This window comes from Mya arenaria, chromosome 4, assembly GCF_026914265.1.
Source record: "Mya arenaria isolate MELC-2E11 chromosome 4, ASM2691426v1".
NCBI classification, from domain to species: domain Eukaryota; kingdom Metazoa; phylum Mollusca; class Bivalvia; order Myida; family Myidae; genus Mya; species Mya arenaria.
The window spans coordinates 47810829-47836137 of record NC_069125.1 but is presented as its reverse complement, the minus strand read 5'-3'; the positions used below and the strand labels follow the sequence as shown (position 1 = coordinate 47836137).

The 25309-nt window shown below is 35.4% G+C and overlaps 1 protein-coding gene across 1 annotated transcript; it reads right to left on the bottom strand.

Moving 5' to 3' along the window:
* Positions 1-1888: 1888 nt before the first annotated feature.
* Positions 1889-24688, bottom strand: LOC128231913 (protein rogdi-like). The gene is made up of 11 exons (XM_052945160.1): positions 24479-24688; positions 21503-21574; positions 15497-15533; positions 11969-12017; positions 11518-11575; positions 9580-9666; positions 6250-6345; positions 5203-5301; positions 3877-4005; positions 3596-3679; positions 1889-3184 (listed from the first exon to the last, which is right to left on the bottom strand). The coding sequence occupies exons 1-11, from the start codon at positions 24551-24553 to the stop codon at positions 3137-3139; spliced, it is 834 nt and encodes a 277-aa protein (XP_052801120.1). The 5' UTR covers positions 24554-24688; the 3' UTR covers positions 1889-3136.
* Positions 24689-25309: the final 621 nt, after the last annotated feature.

Below are 25309 nucleotides of genomic sequence, written 5' to 3'. Positions count from 1 at the left end.
GAACACCACAGCCAATGCAAACTATGTAAAGAACTAGTACACATAATAGGGATAATGCTAACCAAGTTTCAAAATAATCCATCCCTAACTGTGGAGGAACACCACAGCCAACGCAAACTATGTAAAGAATTGGTACACATAATAGGGATAATGCGAACCAAGTTTTAAAATAATCCATCCCTAACTATGGAGGAACACCACAGCCAACGCAAACTATGTAAAGAACTCGTACACATAATAGGGATAATGCTTACCAAGTTTCAAAATAATTCATCCCTAACTATGGAGGAACACCACAGCCAACACAAACTATGTAAAGAACTAGTACACATAATAGTGATAATGCTTACCAAGTTTCAAAATAATTCATCCCTAACTATGGAGGAACACCACAGCCAAGGAAAATTATGTAAAGAACTAGTACACATAAAAGTGATAATGCGAACCAAGTTTTAAAATAATCCATCCCTAACTATGGAGGAACACCACAGCCAACGCAAACTATGTAAAGAACTAGTACACATAATAGTGATAATGCGAACCAAGTTTTAAAATAATCCATCCCTAACTATGGAGGAACACCACAGCCAACGCAAACTATGTAAAGAACTAGTACACATAATAGGGATAATGCGAACCAAGTTTTAAAATAATCCATCCCTAACATGGAGGAACACCACAGCCAACGCAAACTATGTAAAGAACTAGTACACATAATAGGGATAATGCGAACCAAGTTTTAAAATAATCCATCCCTAACTATGGAGGAACACCACAGCCAAGGAAAACTATGTAAAGAACTAGTACACATAATAGTGATAATGCGAACCAAGTTTTAAAATAATCCATCCCTAACTATCGAGGAACACCACAGCCAACGCAAACTATGTAAAGAACTAGTACACATAATAGGGATAATGCTAATCAAGTTTTAAAATAATCCATCCCTAACTATGGAGGAACACCACAGCCAAGGAAAACTATGTAAAGAACTAGTACACATAATAGGGATAATGCGAACCAAGTTTCAAAATAATCCATCCCTAACTGTGGAGGAACACCACAGCCAACGCAAACTATGTAAAGAACTAGTACACATAATAGTGATAATGCTAACCAAGTTTTAAAATAATCCATCCCTAACTATGGAGGAACACCACAGCCAACGCAAACTATGTAAAGAACTAGTACACATAATAGGGATAATGCGAACCAAGTTTCAAAATAATCCATCCCTAACTGTGGAGGAACACCACAGCCAACGCAAACTATGTAAAGAACTAGTACACATAATAGTGATAATGCGAACCAAGTTTTAAAATAATCCATCCCTAACTGTGGAGGAACACCACAGCCAACGCAAACTATGTAAAGAACTAGTACACATAATAGTGATAATGCGAACCAAGTTTTAAAATAATCCCTCCCTAACTGTGGAGGAACACCACAGCCAACGCAAACTATGTAAAGAACTAGTACACATAATAGTGATAATGCGAACCAAGTTTTAAAAATAATCCCTCCCTAACTATGGAGGAACATATATTATTGTGGAAGAAGTTCACTTCACAAACTCCCACACAGCCATAGCTGTAAAATTGAAGCAAAAAGCTCTAAGGAAATAAAAGAGAAAACATTAAAAGTTAAGGATACAAAACTCTTGAACGACTTGGCTGTGGCTCATGAGAATGGTATAGGCACCAGTACTGGCACACATAGTGTAGCAAGTTTCAAAACAATCTGTCAAAAAAATTGTGGACTTAGTTTGATCCACATTGTGTTTACAATAAACTTCTGAACGGATCTTCCAACAATATGATGACTCCAATATGCCCCCTCCAATCTTTCAAACTTTCAGGGAGTATAACGTCATTTTTTTTTCTCCATAATTTATTTTGATTTCAAGTATTCAGTAGTAGTTCTAATAAAATACAAGTTCTTGATTATTATATAAGGTATAACTGTTTATTCTTCAACAAACGCTTCACATCATACCTTTTGTTCTGTATATTTGCAAATTAAACAGTGTCATGTTTACAGAAAATGAAAACTAATATTTCATAATGGATTAAAATGGTAATTAACAATAAACAATAGGTATTGGTCCTCAATATCATTTTCATCAAATAAATATTTGAGCACATAAAATTGTAAATAACAAGTAACAGACAATTTGTCAACATGAAAATGATATACAGTTCTATCAGTGAATCCTGATCCTGGTTCTGTTGTTAATAAAGAGAATATCACATTACGTATTGAATGACCAGGAATGTGATATTCTAATCATGCTGTAAATGATTTATAGTGCTAAATTCAATACAGTTTAAGACAGCATGAATGTTTTAACGCTATTCATTTATGATGTTGTTTAAAAAGATTGTACACTAGTTATATATCAAAATGATAGCAAATTACACAATGTTATTTCATGATGGCAACATCATTTATCAAATTTTGTTGGAAAAACTATGATTTAATATTAGGCCATATCAAGTACATACTACCAATTTTAAAGGATCATTAAAATGTTCTTCATGAAACAGGATGTTAAGTATAAATTGAAACACATAATGGGATTTTAATGAAAAGGACAAGAAGTTATTTTTTATCAACCTGTACAATAACCATAGAAAAGGTGAAAACATTTGTGACATAAAATATAAATCACTTTTAAAAGCCCTCTTATTTCCTGTCCTGTATAGTAGTTCATCTGTAATCCCCCCAAACTCTAGTCAGGGGCAATAACTGTGTTGTAACAGTGCTAACAAGTATTGATAACACAGTCAGGGGCAGTAATTGTGTTATAACAGTGATAACAAGTATTGCCTGCACAACCAAGGATAGTTACTTTGTTATTAGATTGAAAAGAAGTATTGACAACACAGACAAGGACATTAACTGTGTTTTAACAGTGAGAAGTAATGACAACACGTTCAAGGGCAGTAACTATACTTAAACACTGATTTCAAGTATTCAAAACTTAGTCAAGGGCAGTAACTTTTCTTTAAAAGTGATAACAAGTAATGACAACACAGTCAAGGGCAGAAGCTGTGCTTTAACATTGATCACGAGTATTGATAACTGGGATATATATCACAATATGAGGTGAGTTCAGTATTCCAGGTAGTCGCCATCAGCTGACCTTTTCTCCGTGTGTGTGAACACTTTCCAACACCTTCAACTGAAAAATATACACATGTACATAGTATTAACTTAGTTTAAACTCCATTGTGAAGACAGCTAGAAGCTGATATGAATTTGTTTCCTAGGTAGAAACCAATATTGGAAACTTTTCTGACAAGCCTAAGAACATCCCCTACATATAAGCATAGAACTTTTCTACCCTCCATAAAACATTGTGCATTGTTTTTCTGGGCACAAAAATACCTTCATTACAGCCATAATTGTATATATTTTCATCCAAATTTGGCATGTATGAGCAATTTGATTTTACTATATCACCATGTTGCTGAAAAAGACCATATTTCATTATATCTGAGTTTATTTTTAAATTTGTTCCACTGAATACTTATTTTTAACATGTTTATAATAAGAAAATTTAAACCAGCTATATGACACTGTGAGTACAGACCTTGTCAAAGAGCTGTTGGCACTGTTGTAGAGCAAGGGTGAACAACACGACTGCCTCGTTAAGCCACTGCACAGTACACTCAACCTGGAAAATGGTTTGAAAAATGTTAGTCAAGGTTACTGAGAAACTAACACAAAACCAGACACAAGAGCACCACATGTGATTTGGGCGAAACTGACCAAAGGCCACAACTCGATACTGTACAACTCAACATATTTGTCAGCACACAATTTCAAGGTTTCTCACCCACTTTTGGTCATAGTCGGGACACAAAATTTTACCTGATGTCTGCTGGAGATCTCACGACACGAGTTGACGATATGAAGATGGTAGACGGCCAGGATGAGTTTGGCAGAGTGGACATAGAAACTCACTGCAACGTCACTTGGCACTGACGGATGAAAATTTTGCTGGAAAACAGAGGGGAAAAAAACTAAAAGCAAATCACTCTCCAACAACTTGGCAGTAACTGCCAATCAAGTGCCAGTGTTATATCTCTTCGACTGTGGCAGAAGTTAGGAAAGATATTCTGCAATACTTCTTACATTGTAATACTGGTTATCTTGCTCACGGCACGTTACTAGAAGATGGTAGGTCACGAAAGATAAGTAAGGCACTACAACAAGTCATGGTGGATATGTGTACTAAGTATCAGTGTTTATCTCTAGAATTGTGGCAGAAGTTTGCTCCTGGGAACAATGTCGAATATCATGTTCAAGGGCATGTAACTCAAGACAAGTAGGCTTTTGATCAAGACAAATCAGCCAGCCAATACTTCATATCATGTTGGTAATGTGTACTTCGTATCAGAATATTATCTCTCTAAATTGTGGGAGATAGCTAGGGTGTAAAAATCATGTTCTAGAGTGCATAACTCTAAGAGGAGTAGGTCATTGGTCACGAAAAATACATCGGGCACTACTTAACAAAATATTGGTTATGTGTACTAAGTTTATGGCTCCAATTTTTTTTGTGTAACAAACTTAAGAATCTTATTTTATTTAGCGGAATTACTTGAAAACTCCTCAAAATAAATATATTACACAAAATATACAATAACAAAAATGTTGTACTTCATCCTTTAATTAGGGATTTAAGAATGTTTTGAGAAATTGAGGCCGAAGAGTTATCTTTCAAACTGTGGGAGAAGTTCATTCTACATACTGTGTGCAACAGACCACCTGTCCAAAAACCCAAAAGACTAAATATCTGGGGGATCCAATATGCCCCCAATTCAAATGTTGTTTGCAGGAGTATAATAAAAATAAATTTGATGTGAATATTTAATAGAACACAGCAAATATCTAATAAAAAGGAAACAAAAGGCAATGTGTAAATAACTACTTCCTTGCCTGATGTAGTGTAAATCATCATTTATTTATGGCATGTAAATATTGTTGGCGCTTTTTTACATTAAACATAAGATATAAAAGAACATAAAGTAACATTAAAAATCTGTATAAAGACTATGACTCAATAATGAAAGTTTAACTATTTTAAACACGACCTCAAGCGCTTAAAGCATAAGGGCTATTAGGAGTAAAGTCCATTCTGAGTTCTCGAACACATTTAATGTACATAATGGTGTTCAAATATCTGTATCCTACCATAGAACTGTACTGGACTAAGTCATCAATGGACTTTCTTTTCGGGAAGGCAAGACTGGTCCTACCCATGTTGAGCAATTTCATTGTTTCATCTAACATCTGAAATAGGAGAATTCATTTCTTCACAAGCCTTGGTCAGGTTTCATGATTGATTATTTCCACAGTTTCTCTTGTAAATGTTCCTTCTGATTGACTGCTTAAAGCCACATTTGTGAATTTAGTCTGTATATTTTATATTCACAAAAAAAAGAGAAACAAATGACTAGCTACATTAGGCTTCTTGAAAGCTTCGTATCACCCTACTGTCTGAGAATCGTAAGAATCAACAAAAATGAAGGACCAAAAGTAACCTGTAAAACATAAACAATTTAATATTGGCAACTTTCGCTTTATTTTTGTTTGTTATTAATTTGGAATTTATTTTTATTTATTTTTGCTTGTAAATATTTTTTTTCCAATTTCTTTTATATTTGATTACTTCAATACCTCTGATTTAATATGGGCCTCTAATGTCTAAAACTACATGTTATCAACAATTTACTTAATGAGTCATTTTGCTCAAATAGACATTAAATCCTAATCCCCAAGCTTACTGAATATCTACAATGTCATGACATTTGAAAGACTGACATTCCTTGACCCTATGAACCCTACAGCTTTATAATAATGGCACATGGCTTGACCTCAAATTCAGCACTTTGTGACGTTCAGGCAAATGGTAGACTGCAGGTCATAAATTACCAGTAATTTTAAAGATTTATTTGGAATGTATACAATATAGGCAAAAAACTTTCATCATAGACCACCATTGAAGTTGGCCAAGTATATAGAAGGGCATGCATCAACAGATATTAAAGACAGAGTTATGGGACTTGCTACCAAAAAGGCATTCTTGTCACTGGTTGTAAGTAAAACAATCAGTCCAAGGTTAAAGCATCAACACTAAAGCAATACTTAAAGCAAATGCTTTAAAAAAACATACAAGCTAAAACTGAAACAACTGAATATGAGTGGAACAAGGCTTATGTGAGAAATCGCATGACTTACGAGGATCACTTGTTTGGCACTGGTGAAAGTCTGGTCTCCACTGAGCTTGTGATATATGGACAGTGCTTTGGCCAGGTGATTGGCTGCTTCTTGCACCTGGGCAGAGGAAAACACAATCAAACATTCATACACATATACAGAAGACTAGCCATTGCAAGTGAGTCATATAAAAATGTCTTCGTGCACCTGGGCATAGGAAAACACACAGTCAAACTTCATACACATATACAGTAGACTAGCCATTGCAAGTAAGTCATTAAAGTTTTTTTTTATCTTCGTTATTCTATCAGGGATAGGAAGCTTTTCTGAATCCTGTATACAGATCCGTCAGGAAGCATTCTGTTGTAATATTTGTTTTATTGTATGCCTCTTTTGAATAATTCTATGTTTTAATGCGCTGTTTTAACCATCAAGACTGCACTTAGCTTTTACTCAAATGACATCATAAATCTCTTGCATTAATAGTTGAGTGAATTTTCTTGATGATCACAAATCAGCAAATGAATTATTTCCGAGTGGTTTCTTTGATATAGTTTGTTCCTGAAATAATATCTTATTGATTTAGAATAAAATATTGTCAAAACTTATAAAGACATCAGTGTGTAAAAGGCGTGCAGCACTCAACACACATGATGTGGAAAAAGATGACAGTAACGTGATATTGTTTTTTCAATATGGCGAGCTGTATTTTCACTGTTGGATACAGAAAAAGAATTGTTAGGCATTTAACCAATTAAATCACCATGCATCACTTTCATTGTAACACACAGTTAGGTGAAAACTCACAACCTTGATGAACTCCAAGTAGAGGAATTTTTTAAAGAGATTTAGAGGGTGATGTAAAACAGTGCATTATCTTACAAAGTGAAAAGATATCTTTTCTTAACTATTCTCAGTGCCTGTTCTACAAACATGTATCAATTGTTCAGACATCAAAGTTCGGACTTGCCTAGCTAGAAAACAGTGAAACTGATTTAAGGTCAGCTACCCATACAAATATACTAGGGATGCAAACGAATGACAAAATTGATATTCGAATATTCGGTAATTCTTTCGATCGAATATTCGAATATTCGAATACCAAAATGATCCTTTGAGAATTGTAGTAAACTAATATTCACTAACGTAATAGCCAGGGCCCTGGTACCCTTCTTTGTCGTATTCGGTAACCGCGACGGACACCTATTATTCCACAAATTAGCCTCTGAATTTCCCCCTTTTCAGAATATATCCCAAGAAAAAGCGATATATTTTAAAGAAAAAAACGAACTATATCAATTCCTCTGCGTTTACTTTTGTAAACATTGCAAAATAAGATCGGGGAATTTCGTTTTTTCCCGGTTAAATGACAATATGCGCCAACGTGGTACTAATGCAGCCTCGTTCTGGGATTGATGTTTACGAAATATATTTATAGAAAACGACACCAACCATGCCCAAACGTCGATTTTGACTGATGTATTTTACATAAATACAGGACAAATATACAATGTACTTAAACGTTAAACCATACAATTACTTTTCAACGCAAGAGCGTTGTAACAAAACATGGAAAACAGTTTAAAGCACATAACTAGCATATGTCCTTCGAATCATCATGGCGATTTGCGCAATATCGCCAAGCTTGATTAGCAGTGAAGACAACACATTGGTATAAAGGCCGATCTTAAATGTTCGAAAAATAATTGGAATGTGTCTGATTTCACTTGTCTAACAGTCAGTAAATACAAAATTACGGGGACTGTTTATAGTTCCCGGCGATATATCCGATATGGCACGTGTATAGTGTCATAAGTTCACACCTCTGGCATAACGGGTCCATCGTTGTAAAAACAAGACAGACGAAGATGACAGTTGTAGGCAAAATGTTTATTAATTTAATTCAACAAAAACATCGAATATTCGAATACCTATTTTGACATTCAAATACCAAACGTTCGATCGAATATTCGAATATTCGTTTGCATCCCTAAAATATACCTTTGTGGAAACAGCTATCTATACAGTTATACCCACGTGAAGTCAGCTTTTCATTCAAGAATACCCACATGAAGTCAGCTTTGTACATCCACTTATACCCGGGTGTATGAATATGTTATATGTACCTGAGAGGTCACTGTGTGTCAGTTTACTGAGATAAGAGGTCAGTGTATGTCAGTTACCTGAGGTAGGGGCCACTGTATGTCAGTTACCTGAGGTAGATGCTGTGTTTGTCAGTTATCCACTTTATGTCAGTTACCTAAGGTAGATGTCATTGTATGTCAGTTACCTGAGGTAGAGGCCCCTGTATGTCAGTAACATTAGGTAGATGTCACTGTATGTCAGTTACCTGAGGTAGGTGTCACTGTATGTCAGTTACCTGAGATAGAGGCCACGGTATGTCAGTTACCTAAGGTATAGGCCACTGTATGTCAGTTACCTGAGGTAGAGGCCACTATATGTCAGTGATTGGAGGTAGAGGCCACTATATGTCAGTGATTGGAGGTAGAGGCCATGTATGCCAGTTACCTGAGGTAGAGGCAACTGTATGTCAGTAACCTGAGAATAACCTTGAATAGAGGCCACTGTATGTCAGTTACCTGAGGTAAAGGCCACTGTATGTCAGTGACTGGAGGTAGAGGCCACTGTATGTCAGTTACCTGAGGTAGGTGTCACTGTATGTCAGTAACCTGAGGTAGAGGCCACTATATGTCAGTGACTGGAGGTAGAGGCCACTGTTCAGTTACCTGAGGTAGGTGTCACTGTATGTCAGTTACCTGAGGTAGAGGCCACTATATGTCAGTAACTTGAGGTAGAGGTCACTGTTTGTCAGTTACCTGAGGTAGAGGCCACTATATTTCAGTTACCTGAGGTAGAGGTCACTGTATGTCAGTAACCTGAGAATAACCTTGGATAGAGGCCACTGTATGTCAGTTACCTGAGATAGAGGTCACTGTATGTCAGTAACCTGAGAATAACCTTGGATAGAGGCCACTGTATGTCAGTTACCTGAGATAAAGGTCACCGCATGTCAGTCACCTGAGGTAAATGCCACTGTATGTCAGTCACCTGAGTTAACTAAGGTAGATGCCCCTTGATGTCATTTACTTGAGGTCTCTGGTAACTGTTTGTCAGTTACCCGAGGTAGAGACCACTTTATGTGGGTTATATGAGGTAGAGTTTGTCAGTTATCTGAGGCAGAGGCCACTGAATGTAAGCTACCTGAAGTAGAGTATGTCAGTTACCCGAGGTAGAGACCACTTTATGTGGGTGATATGAGGTAGAGTTTGTCAGTTATCTGAGGTAGAGGCCACTGAATGTAAGCTACCTGAAGTAGAGTATGTCAATTACCTGAGGTAGAGGCCACTGTATGTCAGGGCTGATTTTGGTCTTGAACATGTGGTTCTCCTTCCCAGCCTTGTGCCGGAAACTGATGTCCTGAAAACACACAAGTGTTGATGCTTTTATGGCTGTTTTAATGCACTCCATTTCATAGTATCGATGGATGGAAAGTTGAAAGCCGAAATTAGTGTCCATTAGAAGACGCCCTTTATGGGTTTGACAGAAGCAGACACCTAACTCCACTATACAGTGTCATCCAAAATGAGGTGGAAGAATGTAGATTTTCACACATTCATTAAGTATTTCGACTCTTGTGTAACTTAAATGAATGCAGCTGTACTTCAAGAAAATAAACATTACAAAGACTAATATAGACAATACTTACCTAACCTAACATTAAGCAGACAATAAATTGTTCACATGAGAATAAGCATCTTAATATTCAACTGGTTATCAATTACACGAGGTTATCTAATCAACATAGATGAAACCCAGATTTCACAGAAGTGGGTTTTCCCTTGCGAGAAGAAATAAAAAGTTATAATTTGGCTTTAAAAATTCATTAAACAAATCAATGATATTCTATTATTTCTGAAGTGACTTGTGCCTATTAAAATCATACAATGTTATTTGTACCGGAGGATATGCTGCGAAAACCAGAATGTTTAAAATTCGGGGCTTCTATTATTCAACCTTTGTCATTGCATCAGTGACATGACATATGTCTAAAGATTACTAATCACCCACTAAACAAATTATTTCTAGCGATATCCAGTGAATGTGTCCCCCTGATACCAGCTTCATGGGTCTACCCTTCACAACAGTCACTAGCAGCATATCCTCGGAGAGTCCGGGTCACCAACTCTGCATACTAATCGAATACATAACAATATGGACAGGGAAATGAGGGTCACTATGCTCCATGAAGAGCACTATGTCACTGGGTCATGCTAGTACAAACCTATGATAACATTTTCTTACATTATCGTGTTTGTTCTTGATACACTCACTTTATGGCATCATTTAAAGTCTATGTCTGTGTATTTGTAAAACTTTATTTAAGAAAAAACTACTACATATATATATCTGAATGTTTCTTAACTGAGCTTTGAATTTGTGATGACGTCTAGAATAAGAACAAAATCATTAGCTGGTTGCTTCCAATTTCAGGAACAAAATGTACAATCATGTTTAATTAATGTTCTGTAGTATAGTATTTTTATTGTGATTTAATTTGTGTGCTCATATAGACGAACTCTTCCTGCTTTGAGACCAGTCAGGTATGGAACAGCCTTCCAATGACAAGAAGGTGCTCTCAAAACAACCTAGAATTTATTAGGCTGATCTGCACCTGGACAGGTCCTTCTTGAAAATGTTCAATGTGTAAATAGTCTTTTTCTAGCAAACAAAAGTAAAAAACAAAACAAATACAGCCTTGCATAGTAGTGTAGTTTTTTTAAATATATTTCCCATGTATATAACGCTACATACAATATTTGCTGTTTAAAATGTATACTATAATCATCTTAATTTATTATCTTGAAAGAACTAACCATTTTGCAATGGTATGTCAACTAACGGAACCGTTTATGTTTATGTTATCTTTGTATACAGTGCTCTTATTCATCTTACTTTTTGTAACTGTTTGCATGAATATAACTAGAAATGGCCTTTGTAAATATTTTTTCAATACGTTATCTATTTAAAACTATATGCTTTCATTTCCAGGTCAACAATTTATTGTTAATTTTTGTTATATTATGTATGTTTGTTATTCATGTCCGACAAGAACCTGTTGAGCTGATGTTTCTTGTAATCATATACCCGACTTTAAATAAAGATTCTTGTATCCTAAAAAATTTGCAATCATCAATGCATCTATTTTGACTTAATTACTTCTGTTACTTCATTAACAAACCGACCTATATATAATTCAGGATTACTTACAGCATCACAGAGTGTATCTCCCATCAACGTCACCACACACTTGATCTGGCCAGTGTTACTGAAACAGGAAATACAAGCATCTAGTTATGTGAACCAGTTCTATAAGCAGTTAGTCACACCTATCTTTTAATTGCAACCTATGACTGATCCCAATACACTGCTGAAAATCTCTCTAGGATTCTTGATGAAATGGCTCCCAAACTTCTGAGCCACAGTCATACTTGACTGTTATATTGCGTTCTGTTTCTATATTGTGTTACAACTGTCCAGAACTTAACCCACAAACTGCTCATTTATACAGATGGTGTTAAGGCAGAGTGATCAAGTTTTAATTACACTAAGTCAATTATAAGTATACAAGGTCTGTCTTAGATCCACAGTTTAAATATGAGAAAGTCTTAGCATTCTCAACTTCCTCTTGCAAGAGTTTTTGCACATTTAAAATATATACTTGGGATTGGAGAGGAGGTTTCGCTGGGGTTTGACCACTGTCCTGTCATCTGCAAGAATAAACATATAGCAACTTAGTCTTTGTTTGGTCTATTTCCAACCTTTTCATTGGTCAAAGAGCCGTTACATGATTAACCATACCAATTGATGTTCACAAGCAAATAGCCATATTTCGATATAATATAAGATATAACTAATAGTCCAACTTTATGGGCCATTATTTCTTGGTAAAAGAACACTGATTATGACCAAAATGTTTAACAAATAAGCAAATAGTTGACATTATCTTAAGGCTGTTACTATGGCCTGTCTAAAATTCCAAAACTAATTGAAATAATATAAATACTTTAATATTTTATGAATCTTATAGAATATAACACCAAAGTTTAAGAAAACTGAGTTGCCATTCATGCTTGAGCCAACTGCAGCTCAAATAACCATCAGTGGAATCTTTATAATCAAAACCTTTCACAATACTTTACTTTTGGAGTAATGCATCCATAAAATATTAAGTAAGAATTACTATAACTGTAAAATCTGCAATCCCCCTGATAGCTATATTGTTATTTCTAGTTCACAGGGATAATTCTAGCAATTTTCGAGATTTCTCACATAGAAATAGTCTGAATTGCACTGAAAGTAGCCTAAATGTGAGATATCCTCACGGCTCGCAGGCAGTTAAAAATTTATGCCTTTTCCCTTGTGTTGTTTATTGAATTACGGCGTTGCTTTTGACTATGGCCTGCCTGGGCCTTATCATATATTTTCTTCTATACGGTCTACAAACTTGTTCTGAAGCATTTTTGCAACCTGGATTTGTTTTAATTTACACCAGTTTTAATCTACATAAGCGCTTATAATTTTATAATATCGAAAGCATTATGAAACCTCACATAATGTCAGGTAAATGTTTTCAATTATTTATTTAATCCCACTAAAATTAAAATTATCTCATCAATTTTGGACAAATGGGAGCAATTCTCTCATTGAAAATCTTACATAGAATTTACCTAACTACAATAATGAGCGATCAGGGACACTTTTTTTATTATTTTGACATTTCTTATGTATCCCTATCTCGAGTCTGCCATTGTCAAAAAAATCGTCAAAAGACTCGTTGACGGACATTTAGGTAGACTTAGAATTTACCCTGAGTACATCATAATGGATAGAAGTCCAAAATCAGATTATCCTTAACTCTGACACCCAAGGCTCAACCTGTCACTGGAAATGGAGATAAATGTACATGCCTCAAACCAGGAGGGAAATCCTACAATAAACCACTTCATGGGAAACAATACTGTCTGCATCTCATGACTATGTGACACACAACACAGACATAAATTACTGCATTCATTTCCCATAGCTCAACATTTGACAAGATTGTTTCACAGACACCCTTTGCTAACATATATCACTCTCGACATTATTCCATGTTATTGACATAAATTAAGAAAAGAAACTAATGGGCTTTTATTTTGAGAGGGTTTATAATTGGCAAATTGATCAGGTTGTGAATTTAAAACTTAACATTTTTTTATATCAATGTTTGCCAATTATTAGATAATGGCATTGCCAATGAAAAAAAAGGAAAAAAATACCTCACAATCTGATGCCACTGAACAATGAATGAAAATGTCCAACTTCATAAAATCATGCCATGGCATTCGCCATATCTGTAAAACACAGGTGCATTGCACTTAGGGGTGACTATATTTCTTTTAATAGAAATCATATATTGAGACAATTTTTTTTTCTATTGACAAAGCTGTACAAATTGACTGCCTCTGTAGACCAATGGTGCAGCCCTTCATTTCTTTCCAAAATTGGGTTAATTTGGCTCTTGGTAAGGTGATGCAGTTGCTCTGTTTTTCCATGTTGACCAAGAGGCCTAACTCTGAGAGTGTTTTAGTCAGACTGATAAGACTTGCTTAACACATCTGCATTGCTATTGTTAATATGTGTACCAAGTTCCATGTGGATATCTTGAATAGTTATATCTAATGGCGTCACAAGCCACAAAAACATCACTTTGACAAGATGAAAAATGGCAAAAAAAATCCAAGCATTTATCAAACTAAATAATTTCCATGGAATGTATAACAAAGTCCCTATACCCTAGCCTCTGTATAGGCCCATAAAAGCCATGTTTGTTATGATATGGCCAAGAAAAAGAAGGAGAAGTACATGACACAAGTGGCTATCCTACTAGAAGACAGTAATTGCATCAAAATTGCATCAAAATCACAAGTAAATCCACCAGCAAAAGCAACATGTTCAAAGCAATTGCCAGTCTCTCAGATCATTCATGTATTACAGTAACAGTGAAAATAGAGGAGACAGAAACCATTGATCAAAGAAATAAAACCTATAATGACAAGGGATCCATGTCTCCCTAATGTGCCGCACAGGAAAGATAATGTATTTCCGTAATCAACCAGTGGCGAGGAATGAATGATGTCATGGTTGATACTTTATTAAGTCACGATTTGTCGTAACATAAAACACAAAGTCTGAAAGATTACCGTCTGAAATGAATTCTTAAAACAAAACAAAGCTTGACAAATTACCATCTGAAATGAATTCTTAATATAAAGTTCAGCATCAGAATGAGACTTTAAAGCTGAGAAATAAAACAGAGTTCTCCAAAAAGGAGGTTGTCTTGCTGTAGTTCATTTTCACTCTCGCTGTAGTTCATTTTCACTCTCGCTGTAGTTCATTTTCACTCTCGCTGTAGTTCATTTTCACTCTCATTTACATACAATTAATTTTCAAACAAATGCACATTATATAGAATTGTTTGACTACCAAGTCATTTTATGTATATGAAAGGCCAGTATCAACCATTAAATTATGAAGCAATTTCACCGCAATCTTAGAAAATATACCAAAAGATGCTGTCAAAATTTAAGAGACATAATAATCAAGCCTGAAATTGCCTCGCTGCACCTGCGGTAAAAACCGGCAAAAGTGAATGCCGGCAATGAAACACACGAAGATGACATAATTTAGTTTGAATGAGGCAAAATGAAATGATGTCTGAATCCAATCAGCCGGTCCAGTTTTTTCTGCTCTAGGGGCCTGTAAACATCATTTTCCTGACAATCTCATCCTATAACAAACATCACCAGGCATCACTTACTTTGGAGAATTGAGACATGCGATTTTGTTATTTCTGAGGCAATACGCTTTCAGATTAGAAAGAAACGATAAATAAGCCGTACATATGTACACAGACCATTAAATTGCTAGGATCCTCTTTAAAGGTTTTAACATTGCATCTTCTAAGAAAAAACAGACTAGGCAATAAAAAACACAATATATTAGGAAAAGTATCAAAATATCTTCTTCTTTAAATACTAAATAAACTTATTTTGACATTTCTTTTACATAAAAAAATAAACTACCTCTCTGACATTACCCAGGGTTTTAGTATATCATTAGAAAAGAAATGCTCAAGAAGCATGGCCCCGTATATTAAAACTCAGACATAATGGTTATGCTATGCACCATTGGGAAGACGTCTTACCAAATCCCATCCTGAAAGGAAATCTTCTACTGCATTCCTGAAACAGAGAAAATCATAATAATGGAATACCAGTTATAATCATTCTACTACACTTTTTGTTTATACATACTGCAAGAGAATACAACTGTCCTTTTCAAAGTTTTTATGTGACAATTATGGCACCATCAACAGTAATAAGGCTTCTCTTTCTGCTATAAACAGGGGAGCTTACAAAATTGTGTGAACATTATATTTATCACTTTGAGCAAAACCAGAGGTATCACAGAAGTGATGCTTACCCCCACTAGCCGCCTTCACACAGGATGTTATATGACTCAGGCAAATATTTGAAAAAAGAGTCATCATAAATGTTTTAAGTTTGCATCAACAAAAGAAAATCTTATTTGTCACAAGATCATTTAAAATCTACAATATAGCTGAAGTGTTAAACTGATGTTCAAGGGCACAAACCCCGGTAACTCAAAACATGAGTTGGTATAGGGCTCCATGAAAATGAGAAATAGACATGGGTAAAAAAAATATGACAGGCACTACAACCATCATAGTGGTAATACGTATCAAGTATCAAAGTGATCTTTCTTCAACTGGGGGAGTAGTCCAATATAGCCAAATGTGTACACATCATATTCAAGAGCACACAACTCGAAGATGAAATGGCTGTGAGGCATGAAGAATATGTCAGAAACTAGTACCCATCATTGTTGTACTGCAGAGTACCAAATTTCATAGTGATACTTCTTTAACTGTGGGAGAATGAGCTCCACACACTTTTGCCAAAAACTGATCAACTGATTGTAATTCTATGGTGACTCAAAAATACCCCTATTCAATATTTTTTGCAAGGGCATAAACAATTTAAAAATCACATTTGTTGACCAACAATGGTCCACAAATTAACAATGGATGGACAGCTTAGTTAGGTGATTAATAGTCATATGGTGCTATTTAGTCATTTTTGGAAGGTGGATTATACCATGATAAACACATTGTTTTAAAAAAGTGGAATTATCAAAATATAATTTTACTGTTCCTGACTTTAGCCGTTTTGATATGAAAAACGAGCTTTAGCACAAACAGTTCTCGGTAGATCAATCAATGTCATCATAAAGGACATCATGCAAAAATTTGGCATGAATTCCCAATAAATGTTCAATAAAATCATTGCATGTTTAATGATCACACGCATGTGATAGAATATTTGTGGGTTTTTTCATTGTAAGATTGCAATGTATTTTTCATAATGACATGAAATTGTTAAATCAGATATTATTAATGATGAAAATTTAATTTATTGGTTTTAAATTCTAGTACATCACTTCAAAAGAAACAAGAAACAAGGTATCCATAAACTCTTTATACCAAGTTTGATCAAGATATGTGAACTCTGACTAAAGTTATTCAGTTTCAACTATTTTTCAACTTTTAGTAACAGTGACCTTGACTTTGACCCTAGGGACCCCAAACGCAATCCCATGAAAGGTATCCATAAACTCTTCCTTTATACCAAGTTGGGTCAAGATATGTCAACCCTAACTAAAGTTATTCAGTTTCAAACGTTTTTCTATTTTTAGTAACAGTGACCTTGACCTTGACCCTAGTGACCCCAAATGCAATCCCATGAAAGGTATTCATAAACTCTTCCTTCATACCAAGTTGGGTCAAGATATGTCAACCCTATAAACTTAAGTTATTTAGTTTCAACCGTTTTTTAGTAACAGTGACCTTGACCCTAGGGACACCAAACACAATCCCATGAAAGGTATCCATAATCTCTACCTTTATACCAAGTTGGGTCAAGATATGTCAACCCTAACTAAAGTTATTCAGTTTCAAACATTTTTTCTATTTTTAGTAACAGTGACCTTGACCTTGACTCTAGGGACCCAAAACGCGATCCCATAAAAGGTATCCATAAACTCTTCCTATAGACCAAGTTGGGTCAAGATATGTCAACCCTTACTGAAATTATTCAGTTTCATAGGTGAATTTGATGCCCGCCCGCCCAAACAATGATGTTCGTCATTCTAATAACCAGGTTTCACTATGTGAAAACCTGTTTAAAAATCATTATTTTACAAATAAGAAATGAGCACTCTCTCACCCAACAATTATAGAAGGTGAAGTGATTTTACCCGGGCTTGGCTGGACTGAGAGTCAAAGTCCCCACTTTCCCCCGGACCCGGAGGTGCTGTGGTTACAACTGACAAGTGCATTAATAAATAAATCTTCTAGTCAACAGTGATTATTTTTATTTTTTCATATGCTTATAATGTTCTAATGATCTCTTTAGAATAAATGTATTTATACTCATTTAATATGATATTATTGTATGTCTTAACTATTTTAATAATACTATTCAACTTTAATCTTATTTGAATGCATGATAAACTACATGTATTCATTATCCCTCAGGTTCTGTGTTACATTATTGATATGTTATTTGATTTGTATTTTGTCGGATATTGGCTCTGCGAGCTAGTGTTGTAATTTATGTATATCAGACGTGAAATAAATTTTCTTGTATCTTGTATCTTATCTTACACCCAAACACACAATTATCCTCTGTATGATACCTGGATTTTTTTTCATGGGAATGTAATTTAACTTATTTGAAGAACCTCACAGTAAATTGTTGTGCATGGCAGTAAAGAAAATCAATGGAAAGTATAAAAACCATTTAAGAAGTATCAGCGACATTCTAAGGATCAGGCCACTCAAATGCTGCTAATATGCACGCCTGTTCAAACAATTAAGTGCCATTCTTGAAACCTGGATCTTTAATTGCTGACGAAGAGATCAATATACAAGCCTCCGCAAACAAATGACTGAAAAGTGTCAAGAGCTTACATGTTGGCATGATTTGCCACACATTAATAACATATCATTCCAATCTTGGATAAATATTCAAAGGATTTTCTCATTAACATTATCAGCTATATCATACGAAATTATTATTTTAAATCAATTTCTCACTATATTTCTTCTACAATAGACAGATACATTACATTAGCAAGCCTTGTTCAATGGTCACGACTTTTCAGGATAAACAATACGATATAACATTATAAGGCAGTTTCGAATGAGCAATTCTCTCGACTTCGTGACCTGAAATTTTGAGAAAATTTACCTATGGTAAAACAAATGTTCAAGAATATTAATTCTGACCAATAGGTATAAGGCCGTATTGAGTCTATCCCCAACCACTTACCATTGGTATGTCCCCAACCACTTACCATTGGTATGTCCCCAACCACTTACCATTGGTACATAGATGCCATATTTTCTGGAGACCATTCAGGGGGATTTGTTCAAAAGTCTGAAAATTCAGGGGGATTTTGGTAGTATTCAGGGGGATTTTTTAGCAGATCTAATTCGGCAAAATTTCAAAGTATTTTAAGACGCAAGTACGAAAAAAAAAAATTGCTTTAATTTTGAAAGGCTCCCGAGGGGATTATGTCCAGAATTTAAGGGGATTTGGGTCACATACCAGGGGATTTTCATCATCGCCATGTAGCATTACGGGCATGACACACGTGCCAATTCACCTTGTTAACCCCCTTTTCCAGCACTTCATCTATATTTTATGAGACACAGCCATAGGCCCATATTGCACAATAAAAGCACTCACTTGCAAAATAGAATACTTCACAGAAAAATATGTTTCAGAGACAATTTAATGGGCTTACCTTCCTCTAAAATTGGATACAAAATATGCTGCCTACGATCATAAATGATGACTTTCAGACTAATAGAGAGAATGGAATGAATTATCAATATTTTTCATTTCATTTCCCAAATAGTCAGATTTGTTTGCTTCTGATAAAATGCAAATGCATGATTTATTGTTTATGCATAATTTATTGTTTAAGTTCATAAACATATCTTCTTTTGGCATTCATCAAAAAATAAAAACATCACCACCATAATAAATAAATAAATAAAAGTCATTTCATCCGAATTGTCTACTTTCAGTTTCTCTTCTGAAAGTTCTGTTATTTTCCGATATTTGCGATGAAGGTCAATGTCATGTATGTAAACATATTAGTGAGGCATAACAAAGAACAGCATTGTCTATTAATCGTTTTAATCCTTTTCTTTACTGAATAATTTACTGTCACCTTAAAATTATTAATCCTTTTGATGACAATGACACATGTTTTGAAGAACGCTTTAATTTGTTACATCCTCTCTGATTGGATAAAAATTATAGTTTTAACCAATGAAAATCGACCTTTTATCTGACCATTCTAATTGACATTTCTTACGCAAATTCTGTCAGTTTCAATCAAAACAATGCATGAAATGTGCCCTGCTGATTTATTAAGTGTCACCCAATAGGTGTTGTTAAAACACACCATCAGTTGATAATCCAATTAAGCTACAGGACAGGGAGGGCATTATAACTGTAAACAGGCATATATAATTAAACCCTGTGATAAATTTGCGTAATTTTAAAAACTTTTTTAATTCCGGGGGATTTTCATCCCCCTCCGGGAGACCGGGGGATGGGTCGAAATTCCGGGGGATATGGCATGTATGTTGGTATGTCCCCAACCACTTACCATTGGTATGTCCCCAACCCACTTACCATTGGTATGTCCCCAACCCACTTGCCATTGGTATGTCCCCAACCACTTACCATTGGTATGTCCCCAACCACTTACCATTGGTATGTCCCCAACCCACTTACCATTAGTATGTCCCCAACCCACTTATACCATTGGTATGTCCCCAACCAACTAATACCATTGGTATGTCCCCAACCCACTAATACCATTGGTATGTCCCCAACACACTTACCATTGGTATGTCCCCAACCCACTTATACCATTGGTATGTCCCCAACCACTTACCATTGGTATGTCCCCAACCACTTACCATTGGTATGTCCCCAACCCACTTACCATTAGTATGTCCCCAACCCACTAATACCATTGGTATGTCCCCAACCAACTAATACCATTGGTATGTCCCAAACCCACTAATACCATTGGTATGTCCCCAACCCACTTACCATTGGTATGTCTCCAACCCACTAATACCATTGGTATGTCCCCAACCACTTACCATTGGTATGTCCCCAACCCACTTACCATTGGTATGTCCCCAACCCACTTATACCATTGGTATGTCCCCAACCCACTAATACCATTGGTATGTCCCCAACCCACTTATACCATTGGTATGTCCCCAACCCACTTATACCATTGGTATGTCCCCAACCCACTCATACCATTGGTATGTCCCCAACCACTTACCATTGGTATGTCCCCAACCCACTTATACCATTGGTATGTCCCCAACCCACTAATACCATTGGTATGTCCCCAACCACTTACCATTGGTATGTCCCCAACCCACTTACCATTGGTATGTCCCCAACCCACTTATACCATTGGTATGTCCCCAACCCACTTATACCATTGGTATGTCCCCAACCCACTTATACCATTGGTATGTCCCCAACCCACTTATACCATTGGTATGTCCCCAACCCACTTATACCATTGATATGTCCCCAACCCACTTATACCATTGGTATGTCCCCAACCCACTCATACCATTGGTATGTCCCCAACCCACTAATACCATTGGTATGTCCCCAACCCACTAATACCATTGGTATGTCCCCAACCCACTTACCATTGGTATGTCCCCAACCCACTCATACCATTGGTATGTCCCCAACCCACTCATACCATTGGTATGTCCCCAACCCACTAATACCATTGGTATGTCCCCAACCCACTCATACCATTGGTATGTCCCCAACCCACTAATACCATTGGTATGTCCCCAACCCACTAATACCATTGGTATGTCCCCAACCACTTACCATTGGTATGTCCCCAACCCACTTACCACTGGTATATGTTTACCAAGAAAAGCAGTATTGAGTCTATCCCTCCGGCGACTTACCAATGGTACATGTTTACCAAGCAAAAAAAAACCTTATTGTTTTAAGAAAAACATGTATTGCAGATACATTAAGGAGTAAGGTCCTACCATCAGAGTTTGATGTATGTCTGTGAGGTCCTTGGGCACCTGCTCCCTCAACAGCCATGCCAGCTCAGCATCCTGAAACAGGTTCAATATACTAATGTTTGCAAATACATTTGTTTTGAGAAACATGCTTACGAATCAATTAAACACTCAAAGATTGGAAGACAATTTTGTGTTGCACCAGAAAGCTTCATTAAGAAACCAGTTTCATCTTTTCCAATCGTTTTGTCAGACTGACGCTGTGATGTTCTTGAGAACGCAATTTAAAGCTATGATTAAACCGGTTGAATAAAGCTATGTATAGACCAATTTTTGATAGCAGTCAGCTCATTTTTAACTAGCTACATACACACTTGATTTAACATTCACTTGGTTGTTTGAGGAGAGGATTTTTCATTGCTTCAAAACTTGAAACGCTTTAAGATTAAAGTTTAGTGCATTAGTAAAACAAAAGCCAATAACAAAACTCTAATTGGTCATTTGTAGGTTGTCAAGTTGAACATGATTGTCCTTATAAGGCCTAAAAACAAAATGTTGTTATTTTGACTGGACTTAAAAAAACAACAATTTGGTACCTTATCTAGCATTGTTGTCACCCTAAACTCAGATATTAATTTTTTTGGTTCACTGGAGTTTGACAGATAAACATGGCATAATTAATATCACCTCACTGAATGAAATTCAAAATTATCAAGACAAATTATTCATCTAACAATTATACGGTCTCCAGTTTCAGACAGTTATTAAGATGCCATTTAACCTAATTGGGAAAACCAGCTAAAACCAGCCCCCATTCCCTGGCAGCCATGTGTTATGAAAATGGCAACAGCTTGAACAACAGACAGTCACCAATATTGGGAAATTATTTCAAAATCAGTCTGTATGTTTCAGAAAAATATTATAAACATTTTTCACATAAGCCACATCTATGGAAAGATAGCTGCACCCCTACCGAAAATATTTTATTATGAATATGACCGCTCGAAAAACTTTGGTAATGTCACCTAAGGAACATTCCTGTGAAACTATTTCCAAATCAGGTCAAGCAGATTTTCAAATCTGTCATAGCAATAATCCCTGGCAGATATGTTTTTCATGAATCCAGACAGCTAGACCAAGTTTGGTAGAGAGTCATCCATTTCAGACAATAAAGCTTTTGATATGTTCATTACATAACATTATCAGCCACATTGGGAAAATCAGCTCTGCTCCCTGGCTGCTTTTTTAGATGAATTACTATGATTTGAACAATTTTGGTAGAAGATCGCCCAAGGTAAATTTATGTGATTTTATTTCCATATATATAATTAAAATCCACCCCAATGACCCATCATGACCAAAAAGGGATTGGACTTCTTTTTTTAGTAAGAAAATATTGGCACCAAGTTTGATTAAGATTTGGTAGAAAATTAACTGGTAATTCTTTTATTTGGTCAAAGCGTTTATTGATTTTTGAATATGTATTGACTCATCAACTTTGTAAGGATTGAGAACAAGGGTTGGCCTCAAGAGTGTTCACACATTTTTTCCAAATAATTGACCTAAAAGACAAACTGTGAACATATTGACCAAGTTTTATCCATATTTGGTAGACAATGCAGCCTGGATAGTGTTAAAAAGATTTTGTGAAAAACTGACCTACTTTGTGACTATACACATACATGACCAATCCAAGCGAACATAGATTTTATAGGACAAACATATATAATTTATTGTCCACGTTTTTATTAATCAAATCAGTCCTTCCTGAATGATACATTTGGGGTGAATTTTCTCTCTACAAAGTCTAAATTAAGTATTATTGATTTTGTAAACCAAACTGCAAATTTTTGCATGGAAATTGAAAGTCAAAAAAATAATTCTTAAATATATTTTTTCGGCTGAAGAACCTTGCCAATCCATTCAAAATAGACGTGAATGTGTGTGAGTCGTCTCGCTCTATATACAATTATCATTAAAAATCCAAGGTTAATTTTGTATTCAAGATGTGGTAATCTGTGTCACATTTATTCCTTTTTCAATCAAGCGATTATATGAAAGACCATTCTGGGAGTTTGTCGCACAAAAATTGATACAATTCTGACAATTAATATTGCAGGGTAAAACCGATTGCTGTCAATATATATGCAAATTGGTCATTACACATGCACAGTCAATCTTACACTTCAATGCCCCAAGTAAAAATTTGCGGATTTTAAGGCTTTTTCTATTTTTTAAATAGTTTAAAGGAACTAGACACAAGATGATATCCTTGCAGGAAAAAAAGTAATAAAAAACTTACATAAAATTGACATCGCTGTGTACAACGCATTGAATCTTACTCACTGACACATCTCGCTGCTTATGTCACATGTACCTTTTGCAGTTATTAACAATTTATTCAATTCCAAATTTACTGGGGTTGTCTACCACATAAAAAATAGCTATTTTTAGAATGGGACAATCAGATGAAACAGCAACATGATTGTTGCGTTTATTGTTTTAACCATGTAAAATGATGTTTTATCGGATTTCTACAACCACCTATTGTCAAATCTTTTGTTGTTTGAGAAAATACTGTATTTGCAGTTTTTTTAACCATCTGGTGTCTAGTCCCTTTAACACCAACTACAAAAGAGGAAATATCATTTGCTGGCTACTGCTTCCCTCCGGATACAGTATAGAAAATCTGTACAACAGACAATTATTTGGATTACTCCCTGTGAGACTGCGTCCCAAATAGGAACTATGGATACCACCCACCAAAGGAGGAAAGGAAGGGAGGGGGACCTAGAGAGGGGGGGCGTGTCACCTTAATAAAATTTAAAATGCACATTTGATACATTTTTATTGAGAAATGTTGAGTTTGTAAAAAAAACTGCTTTCAAAAAACATCTCTGATATCTATGCTAGTTTGGTTAAATATATCCTTTATTTCGTATATAAAAAGTTGCGAAATACATAACTGTCATGTATTAATGACAATGTAAAGAACAATACCAAAGTTCGACGTTCCTCCGTATCATCCATTTTGACAAGTGATTTCTGCTCGAATAAAACTATTGTTGTCGGCATAGGTCATGTGGGACTAGCGAGTAGCGTTGATAATCACAGGCAGGGGATACTTCTACGCAGTGAGCCCCCTTTTAGCAATCTCTGCTTGACTGTTCTTTCTTTAGCTGTTTTACAGTTGTATCATCAATTCTGCGTGTATACAGTAAGTTTTATTTCCTCAAATGACCAACTGGTTAAATACAATAAGCCCTTGTCAAGGGCTTTTAAAGTGAGACTCTTATTTAATATAAATGCATACACATATAGCACACAAATATTTTGACTAATAAACCTTTAACTACTTACTAAATAATGCATTTATGGAAAATATAAATTGCTGATAACAAGATTGTAAACGTGTAGCAAATAGCTGAAAACACAAAAATATTGAGTGATTGGTGAATGCTAAAAGATTTACTGTGATCTACTATAATCTCAAAAGGTAGAAATACTGTGTTTTATGCACATTTCTTTCAAATTAAAATAAGTATCCTTCTATAGACCCATTGTTTTCGACATTTATTCATCCTTTTTGGAATAATGAAATCAGGGGTTTCAATAAGACCCAAAATCAGGAATTTTTAAAAAATTCCATGTCTGATTTTCAGGAATTTTTATGAAATTTCATAGAATTTGTAGGAAAGGTAGCACGTTTGATGCACAATTCAAAATGTATATATTCACCCATTACAAGAGTCTAAAACATGTTTTCCTATTTTCACTTTTGTGTGATATGTATTATATTAAAGCTCTTTTTGTCATGAGTTGTGACATGAG

Bases quoted from the DNA above. Each gene is read 5' to 3' on its own strand.
- LOC128231913 (XM_052945160.1), bottom strand. From the start codon at position 24,553: ATGCCGACAACAATAGTTTTATTCGAGCAGAAATCACTTGTCAAAATG. The intron at 21,575-24,478 runs GTATTGTTCTTT...AACCTGTTTCAG, and splicing joins CGGAGGAACGTCGAACTTTG to GATGCTGAGCTGGCATGGCT. The intron at 6,346-9,579 runs GTAATTGACATA...TCCTCTGCCCAG, and splicing joins TACAGTGGCCTCTACCTCAG to GTGCAAGAAGCAGCCAATCA.